The following is a 10,207-nucleotide window of genomic DNA, read 5'->3' on the forward strand; positions in this document are numbered from 1 at the left end:
AAACCCGGGAGGCGGAGCTTGCAGTGAGCTGAGATCCAGCCACTGCACTCCAGCCTGGGCGACAGAGCAAGACTCCGTCTCAAAAAAAAAAAAAGAAGTCTCATGTTAATGCCATCCGCATCCTGGAGACTGAGAAAGCTGGTGGTGTAATTCAGTCTGTCTCTGAAGGGCTGAGAACCAGGGGAACTGATGCTGTGACTCCCAGTCTGGGAGGTGGCTTGGGAGATGGGTGGTGTTGTGTTACTGATTTAAGTCCCAGAGTCCAAAAGCCCAAGAACTTGGGGAGCTCACATGTCTGAGGGCATAGAAGATGATGTTCTAGCACAATAGCCCTTCCTCTGCCTTTTTCTTCTATCCAAGTCCTCAGTGGATTGGATGATGCTGCCCATGTTGGTGAAGACAGATCTTTATTCAGTCTAATGATTCAAATGCCAATCTCTTTTGGAAACACCCTCACAGACACACCCAGAAATTATGTTTTACCAGCTGACTATCCTTTAATCTGGTCAAGTTGACACATAAAAATAACCATCACAAAAACCAACCTAATTAAACCATTCTAGTCGGTAACTTTACTATATTAGGAGTAAGATAGCATAGTAGCTCTAGGTTTGGGATACTGGGGAACTGAATACATGCGTAATAAGTCAGGTCTATCTTGTGATGTGATCACAGCTCACTGTAACCTTGCTTGAGCTGGGTTCAAGGGATCTTCTGCCTCAGCCTCCTGTGTGGCTAGGACTACAGGCACACGAGGTCTGTCTATTCTTGTTGAAAGCTATATTACAACCCCTTTACCCCTGAGCAAAGAAGGGCATGCTTGGCATTTGAATGTCCTACCCTGGACAATTTTATTGGAATTGAACAGAAATATCTACCTGGTTACTTAGCAGCAATACCAGGATGCTTGCTCCTGCTCTTACTTTCTCAGGTGCTGCCCAGCGATGCTGAGACCCCACTGCATTTAGTAGTATGATACCGAGTTAACAGCCAGAGAAAATCACAAACTGTGGAGTGCCCCCAAAGCCAGATGACAGGAGTGAATTTAATCTTGTGGTAAAGGGGAGTCATTGGAGGTTTTAAAAATAACAGTTTAGGAAAATACGCAGGACAAGTTAGAACAGGGAGAAAATCAAGGATAATAGGAGACTTATTTCATTCTCCAGGCCCGAAGTGACAAGGATCTTAACCCCAGGAGTGGTAGCCCCAGACAATATCAGTTTAGAAACTTTTCTCCAACTTGTGCATCCTAAGTCAGTCTCTTAGTAATGAAGCTAGTGGGCATTAGCAACTTGGATAAATGTAGAATTTGTGTTTTAAACTGAATTTTGACTTGCTCAAGACAGTTACTGTTTTGTCATGAGTTGAGTTGTTGGTGGTGGTGGTGGTGATGGTTGTTATTGTTGTTGTTGTTTTCCTCCTAGCTTTGGCTGTATTTGGGTTGTTTTGCATAGATATGTTTCTGCATTAACCCTGTTAGCAGGATTTTTCCTCATAAATATTTTGTGTCTAAATGGGTCTTGTTTAAAAAAAATCTTATGTAAAAATTTGGCCCAAATCCCTATAATAGTTGTCAAATATCCAGCTAAGCAACCTAGGCCCTCACTCTAAATAGCAGGGATGTACTTAAACATACATGGCTTGTGTAACATCTGAAGCCTCATGGGACTTTAAAAGCCCAGCTGCCATGAAGTTAAGTACACCTGTGGGATGGGAGATAGCCAGTCGGTATCCAGTCGGGTGCAGTGGCTAATGCCTGTAATACCAGCACTTTGGGAGGCCAAGGCGGATGGATCACTTGAGGCCAGGAGTTCAGCCTGGCTGACATGGCAAAACCCTGTCTCTACTAAAAATACAAAAATTAACCGGGCGTGGTGGCACGTGCCTGTAATCTCAGCTACTCAGGAGGCTGAGGCAGGAGAATTACTTGAACCTGGGAGGCGGAGGCTGCAGTGAACAGAGATTGCACCACTGTACTCAAGCCTGGGTCACAGAGTGAGACTCAGTCTCAAAAAAAAAAAAAAAAAGGGGGGGATCCACTCACCTCTTCCGTGTGTCACATCTCCCTTTTCAGAAAGATGTTCTCAAATATTACCCAAGCATAGATGGGAAAGTCCCAGTGCCCCAATGTGGTTTTTGTAAAAGGCAAAAGGTATATGTAAACTGAAGGGAAGCCAGAGTGCATCTCCCCTAAGTAACCTTGTACCATTGCCTTTCAGTTGGATTGTCAGCGATCCCCAGAACTACTGACTCCAAGCCCCATGCATGCCACTGTGGCCTTCTAGTGTACCACTGATGCTTGTATTCAAGGGCTAAGCAGAATGAGCTAATGCCCGCAACTCTACTCCCAAACCTCGAGTTTCTTTATATTTGTAGCTGTAATTTCAGTAAAATAAGCAGGACACTGCTGCCCCTGTAGGATCCCCTGCCAGGTTCTTACCCATCTGACAGGCTAAGACTGGGAGGAAGAATTTGCAAACACAAATCCGGGAATGTTGTCTTTCTACCCATTGGCTAGAATTCACAGTCGAAAATCTCATGCCTTTAGTGTCCAGCTTCCTAAAAGAATTACCACATAATCTTAATTTTTGTATTATATGCATACCTAAAAGGTCATACACAGGAATTACTGACTTCTATTAAAATTTCGGTGTTCTCCTACTATTCAAAATACATATTCATCAACCCACAAAAGTACCCTTTAGAATCCTAATTTTAGGCCAGGTGCAGTGGCTCACACCTGCAATCCCAGCACTTTGGAAGGCTGAGGTGGGTGGATCACTTGAGGTCAGGAGTTTGAGATCAGCCTGGCCAACATGGTGAAACCCCATCTCTACCAAAAATACAAAAATTACTCGAGCATGGTGGCATGCGCCTATAATCCCAGCAGGATTTTTCCTCAGAAATACTTTGTGTCTAAATGGGTTTTGTTTAAAAAAAATCTTATGTAGAAATTTGACCCAAATCCCTATAATAGTTGTCAAATATCCAGCTAAGCAACCTAGCCTCTCACTCTAAACAGCAGGGATGTACTTAAACATACGTGGCCTGTGTGACATCTGCAGCCTCATAGGACTTTAAAAGCCCGGCTGCCATGGAGTTAGTACACTTGTGGGATGTGAGGAACACAGGAGGTGGAGGTTGCAGTGAGTCGAGATCGCACCACTGCACCCCAGCCTGGGTGACAAAGCAAGACCCTGTCTCAAAAAAAAAAAAGAAGAAGAAGAAAGAGAGAGAGAGAAAGAGAAAATCCTGATTTTAATTTAAAAGGGTTGCCTGCTTTTATTGATGTTCAGTATGCTAGCATTTAATTCTCTCATACAATAGCTGTAAACAGTTAGTCAAATGGACAATCAAGCCACATGGTCTGGGATACTCATAAATTAAAATACATCACACAATAAATTTTCATGCCACAGAGAGTTCTTTCATTCTACTGCTTCAGGAAACTATTAGGTACTTTATCTTCTGTCTGAAGTGATAATTTAAAGAAGCATACGTAAGAAGTGACATCGTTGTTAATTCATTCAACAAAAATCTTAATCCTTTTTTGGAATAAGGCAGGGTTAAAATTAATTTTTTTGTTTATTTAATAAAAATCTGTTGAGTTCCTAAGTGTCATATTAGGTATTTGGCATATTGTGATGACTAGACTCAATCCCTGTCACCAAGGAGTACCAAGGTCCCTCCTTCTTTGTTTTTTGTTTTTTGTCTGAGATGGAGTCTCATTATGTTGCCCAGGCTGGGGTGCAGTGGCACAATCTTTGCAACCTCCGCCTTCTGGACTCAAGTGAGTCTCCTGCCTCCTGCTTCAGCCTCCTGAGTAGTTGGGATTACAGGCACCCACCAGCACAACTGGCTAATTTTTGCATTTTTAGTAGACAGGTTTCACCATGTTGGCCAGGCTGGTCTCAAACTCCTGAGCTCAGGTGATCCACCCACCTTGGCCTCCCAAAGTGCTGGGATTACAGGCATGAGCCACCCTTTATTCTTTTTAATGACGTGATGTAGACTGACACTTAGGCATTCATATTTCTCTACATATCTTTCCTTTATACCTTTTTACCTGATTAATGAGTATTAATTAATTACTAGCCTCAAAAAAAAACTTTCTATTTAATCTAGAAGTGTTTATATGTTGGTGTTTCTAATCCATGTTCTACTGCATTTTCCATTTGTTTGATACTGCTTTTGAAACTCATTTACCAGGCCAGGTGCAGTGGCTCATGCCTGTAATCCCAACACTTTGGGAGGCCGAGGCAGGTGGATCACCTGAGGTCAAGACCAGCCTGGTCAACATGATGAAACCCCACCTCTACTAAAAATACAAAAATTAGCCAGATGTGGCGGTGCACGCCTATAATCCCAGGTACTCGGGAGGCTGAGGCAGGGGAATCACTTGAACCTAGAAGGCGGAGGTCACGGTGAGCCAAGATAACGCCATTGTACTCCAACCTGGGTGACACAGTGAGACTCCATCTCAAAAAAAAAGAAAAAAGAAACTCATTTACCAGATGAATTCTGCAGTTTTGAATTTCAACCTCATTTGCAAATGTTTATCTAGTTTAAGTGTAAATTTTCTTTTTTTTTTTTTTGAGCCGGAGGCTCGCTCTGTCGCCCAGGCTGGAGTGCAGTGGCCTGATCTTGGCTCACTGCAAGCTCCGCCTCCTGGGTTTACGCCATTCTCCTGCCTCAGCCTCCCGAGTAGCCGGTACCACAGGCGCCAGCCACCATGCCCGGCTAATTTTTTTGTATTTTTAGTAGAGATGGAGTTTCACCGTGTTAGCCAGGATGGTCTCGATCTCCTGACCTCTTGATCCTCCCATCTTGGCCTCCCAAAGTGCTGGGATTACAGGTGTGAGACACCACGCCCCGCCAAGTGTAAGTTTTTATATAAATGACTACAGTGGCTATGCCATTGCTTTGGCCACCTTGCCAGACCTCGTTCGTGTGGAAGAGACTCACGTGTTACCAGGTGACATAAGCAGTTCTAAGTTTACACTTTATAATTAAGGTATTATTACCCCCTTTTAAATCAACGTTGGCTCTATCCCTTGTCATCAGTCAATATTTAGTGACCCCAGCTGACTAGTTGATAACACAGAGGTTCTCAGACCTGGGATCTGACCTGCTTACTGTGTTGACAGAGCCTTAAAGGCTTTATCTGAATAAATTTTGTGAGTTTAAATTATACAACACTATCCTAAATAACACTTTGCCAAAGTCCACTCTCTCCCCAATACCAGGCCACATGGAAGGCCTGTAAGTCCTGGAAGCACTGCCCTGCCCACTGTCCCCAGCCTCACCTGATATATGTCTACTGCAAATTATGATTTCTCTTCTGACAAACTTAAATTGCAATCACCAGATGTCCAAGTATGAAACATTGCTTTCTGAAATTTCCGTATTCTGTTTAGCCACTGCAGTGTTCTCTTTAATACCAAACCTGGAGAAAACTGTGGAAGCAGAGCGATGTCTTAGAAACAGTTCTAAGAAATTACATACTGGTCTTCTGACCTCGGATACAATTTCAGCCTGTTAGGAATGCCCCATCCCTCCCCAACCGTCGCACTTTCCAGCAATGAAAACACATTTTATAATTGATAACTGTCCTATGACTGTTTGTCTTGCCTCATAAATATAAGAAAAGTGTCCTGCCCGAAAGGGAAGTCTGGCAAGGAAGAGAGCTTGCTTCCTAACTGCAAAGCAGGTGCAAAAACAGAAGCGCTCTACCTCCTTCACACTGCCAGAGCTGGTGCTCAGCACTCTGAGCCTGGGCTCCTGTGAGTTTGGCTTTGGTCAGGCATCCAGCGTCTGGCTTTGATTGTGAAGAGCACCTTCCTGTGCTGAGTTGGGAGTCTCCTTAAGAGATTTCTCAGTGCCCATTTATTTCTAGTCCCTGTCTTTCCCTTGCAGTAATAAAAATTATGTTCTCCAAGTGTTCACTCACCCTCTCCCTTTCATAATTCCTTTGCTTTACTGAGGTCTTTCTCACCATTGCACCCAGGTCTGTAGACTGTGTGGGAGCAGGAGCACTTACCCATTCCTAAGACTTCCTAGGCACATACATGTTCAGTAAAGACTGGCTGCATGAATTGGTCCAATTTAAATAGAGCCATTGCACAGCTTTTAGATTTACTAGGCCAAAGAGCTGAGGCTCCCTGACCACAGTGACCCATGGTGAGGCACAGAAAGAGGAAGTGGAAGAAACCCATTAAAAGACAGAGTAGATGAGTAGCAAGGAACTGAAGAAAGAGAAACTTGAAAGTATTCTCTTTATCCTTTTTCCTACAGTGTCTGATAGTGCGTTCATTTGGGCAGTCAGCTGATAGCCAGCAAGTGCCTGCTCTATGTTCCATCACCACACAGTTCTAAAAGACAGAGACTGGCCAGGTGCGGTGGCTCACACCTGTAATCCTAACACTTTGGGAGGTCAAGGTAGGCGGATCACTTGAGGTCAGGAGTTCGAGACCAGCCTGACCAACCTGGTGAACCCCATCTCTACTAAAAACACAAAATTAGCTGGGCTTGGTGGCACATGCTTGTAATCCCAGCTACTCAGGAGGCTGAGTCAGGAGAATTGTTTGAACCCAGAGGTGGAGGTTGCAGTGAACCCATATCGCACCATTGCACTCCATCCTGGACAACAAGAGCGAAACTCTGTCTCAGATAGATAGATAGATAGATAGATAGATAGATAGATTTAGATGACAGAGACCATTTCTTTATGTTTCCAGTGCTTTCTGCACAAGAAGTACTAAATAAACTTGTATTGAATTAATGAAAAACTGAGGTCAAGAATTCTTTTTTGAATGACCTTTCAGGGTCTCCAAACAGTTTCTGGTTTATTGGGGGAAGTGGGTGTGTATGGGACTCACTGAAAAAAAAAAAAAAAAAAAGACTGTGCCTGAAAGCAGGTAGATGGGGGTAAAGTTCCAACATGTTTAGTGTGGAGAGGGGACCAAATAAGAAAAGAACCTGTCGTGGGCAGACTGCTAGTTGGGAAGTGATGAGAGCAGTGGGTCTCAGACTTGTATGCACCAGAATCAGAGACAAGGTTGAATTCATTGCCGTGCCCCACCCCTAGAGCTTCGGTTTGGTGGGGATAGGGTCAGGCACGAAGTTTACATCTCTGACAAGTTCCCAGGTGATGCCGATGCTACTGGTCTGTGTTCCATGCATTGAAAACCACTTGCCTGGATAAATGTACCTAAACACATGTGAATATCATGAATGATGAAATAGAATTACTATTAGAATTTCAAGTCATGGTTGCACTTCCTCTTTCAGATTCCCCTAAACAGCTATGTGAACCGTAGGCAGGTGAGGCCCTCTAGGCCTGTTTCATCTACAGTAAGAACGTTGGCGAGGTGGTTTCTAGGGTTCTTTCCTTCTAGCTCTAGGAGTTAGCATTGAATCACTCACCGGGCCGAGGCCTGCTGCTTGCTTCGTCCTCTGATGCTCCTGTGGGGGATGGGGCCTTTGATCTCAGCACCCATGGGCCTGGCCTGGTTTGCCTGATTTTTCTATCATTTCTTCCCAATGTTTGTGGTGATGGGCATTAATTTCTCTCCTTTTTCCTCTGCCTTTTTTTTCATCTTCAACACTCCAGGAGGAAGAGCAAAAGCAGGCAGTAAGTGAACTTCAGAATTTCCCGCTGGACTCTCGCTCTTGTTGCACGTTCTTTCTTTACTCATGTAAATGTTTCTCCTCTTCTCCCAGCACATCATCTCTGAAGAGGGTTTTACGTGTAAAACTCCCAGTGGGTCTCCCCATGGTGTTGTAAAATGGTCTAAAAGTTCAAAGCATGTTTACCCGGTAGAGCATGTTCTTACTTAAAACCAGAGCTTGTAAGTACCCATCTGTTGTGAGCATTGAAGTGTGCATGATTAGCCAGGCTACCATTGCATTTTCCTGCCTTTCATTCTCTGTTGTTTTGTGTCTGGAGTGATTTTAATTCCTTGAAACAACTTTCGGGGTGCTGGGGTGACCTCATGTCATGAATGAATGTGCATGAAAATGAGGACTTATTTTGCTAACTATAGATGTTGTGCAGTCTTGACTAGGCTTCTGGATGCTGGGGCTGTGCCAGCCTTCTTAACAAAATTACTGACAACGACTGAGGCACTGACTCCACTTGCAGTGATTTCCTGTTCAGAACCTACTCCAGAGGGAGCTCAGGTTTTTCTGAGCTGTGTGGCTGCTGCATGGTGTTTGGGGGAGGTTTATGTTTGTTTTTGTTTTTCCTGATAGCCACTGACCCACACAAGAAAGTCAATTGCAGACTTATCTACAATATTAGCACCATATGTTTATATAACATAGTAAGGTTTCAAAGCATACATTTTTTAAGCTGAAGCTGAGTTTTTGTTTACCTTGGAGCTTTTTATCCTTCGGGAGAGAAATATAAAATGTTTAATTTTAAAAATTTGCCTTTTTTTTGAGACGGAGCCTCGCTCTGTTGCCCAGGCCAGAGTGCAGTGGCATGATCTCGGCTCACTGCACCATCTGCCTCCCCAGTTCAAGTGATTCTCCCGCCTCAGCCTCCTGAGTAGCTGGGACTGTAGGCACGCACCACCACACCCAGCTAATTTTTGTATTTTTAGTAGAGATGGGGTTTCACCATATTGGCCAGGCTGGTCTCGAACTTCTGACCTCATGATCCACCTGCCTCGGCCTACCAAAGTGCTGGGATTACAGGCATGAGCCACCATGCCCAGCCTACCCGTTTTTTTAAAAAAACACAAATGTATACATGTTTTAGGTTAGGAATATAAAACATTACACTTACAATTTCTAGCTAGGAGAGCAATGGGACCATAGAGTAAAGAGAAAGGAAAGAAGAAATAGGTAGTGAGAGGAGGAGGCGAGAAGAGGGTACAGAGGAGGCAGACTGTCAGAAAGGGAGAAAGAAGATGATGCATGGCATCAAGAGTGGCCAACAACTCAGAAATCTGATGGGTTTCATGGAACCAAAGTGCACTTGTTTAGGTTTTTGCTAGTTTTGGTTCTGCTGGTTTCTTCTTTCACACAGAGTTTATTGCTTCCATCTCTGGTGCTTCTGCATCAGTAGGTACATTTATATAGGCAAAGCAGAACAGGATGGAAATCAAGCCCAGCCATTACATGCTGCTTCCAGGAAGTGACACACATCACTTCCTCTCCATTTCATTGGCCAGAGCAAGTCACATGACCACACTTCACCTCAAGGGAGCTGGGAAGTCTAATCCTCCAGTTTGTCCAGAAGTCCCAGAGAAGCAGATGTTGGAAATACCTCCCCCAAGTAGACGAATGAGTGAGAGTGTTGGAGGAAGAGGAAGAGGAAGGAGACTACTTATCCTTCCAGCTCCTGATAGTCTCATCCCCTTGTTATGAAGTTATTCCCTTCCTAGTGATCCAGGGTGTCACTTCACCTGTTGTTGCTGACCACTAGCATCCCCACCTTCTCTTCAGCCCTCCATACCCCAGAGATGCACTTTGCAGCTGCAGCTACTTGCTGCAAATCTACTTCCAACAGTCTGCCAGACTAGCACAGCATCTCCTGATCTCTCTCTGCGTGCATCTGCTCCAAGTGAGCACAGACTGGAAACACCCTACACCTCATCTGAAAACTCTTTCAGAAGAGGGCAGGCATTGTGGATATTGATCTTAGTGGTAGCAGCAGAGCTTCCAGTAGACATTTCATTTTTAAAATTTTTAATCCAAGAAACAGGAATTGCCACTGCTGTGATACTAGTTCTCAGGTCAATTTAAAGCTAGTCTTCACTATAAATATTTGCTGAATGATAACCAGTATTAACCAATTTTATAAGATTTTGACTTATAGTCTGTATGTATTAATAATTGCATTAATTATAAGGGACATAACTAGTTCACGTACCTATAGCAGTTATTTTGCTCAAGGCACTCCCAGATAGATCCATTCAGGAGACTGAATTATAGCTCAGAAATATCTTTTATAAAAAGGAATCTGAGCCGGGCACGGTGGCTCACACCTGTAATCCCAACACTTTGGGAGGCTGAGACAGGTGGATCATGAGGTCAGGAGATCAAGACCATTCTGGCTAAGATGGTGAAACCCTCTCTCTACTAAAAATAGAAAAAATTAGCCGGACGTGGTGGTGCGCCTGTAGTCCCAACTACTCAGGAGGCTGAGGCAGGAGAATGGCGTGAACCTGGGAGGCAGAGGTTGCAGTGAGCTGAGATT

At 44.0% G+C, this 10,207-nt stretch overlaps 1 protein-coding gene across 7 annotated transcripts in view; it reads left to right on the forward strand.

The window, feature by feature from the left end:
• Positions 1 to 10,207, forward strand: part of DTNB (dystrobrevin, beta) — a 285,440-nt gene that overhangs the window by 237,615 nt on the left and 37,618 nt on the right. For 4 of the 7 annotated variants that reach the window (XM_011950445.1, XM_011950464.1, XM_011950471.1 and 1 more), the window contains one exon: positions 7,613 to 7,633. The exons of the other annotated variants lie outside the window; for them this stretch is intronic. In XM_011950445.1, the coding sequence (XP_011805835.1) occupies positions 7,613 to 7,633 (21 nt within the window). The remainder of the gene's footprint in view (positions 1 to 7,612; positions 7,634 to 10,207) is intronic. 7 annotated transcript variants of the gene reach the window in all.

The sequence above is a fragment of the Colobus angolensis genome, unplaced genomic scaffold (assembly GCF_000951035.1).
Source record: "Colobus angolensis palliatus isolate OR3802 unplaced genomic scaffold, Cang.pa_1.0 Scaffold109, whole genome shotgun sequence".
In the NCBI taxonomy this organism is placed as follows: domain Eukaryota; kingdom Metazoa; phylum Chordata; class Mammalia; order Primates; family Cercopithecidae; genus Colobus; species Colobus angolensis.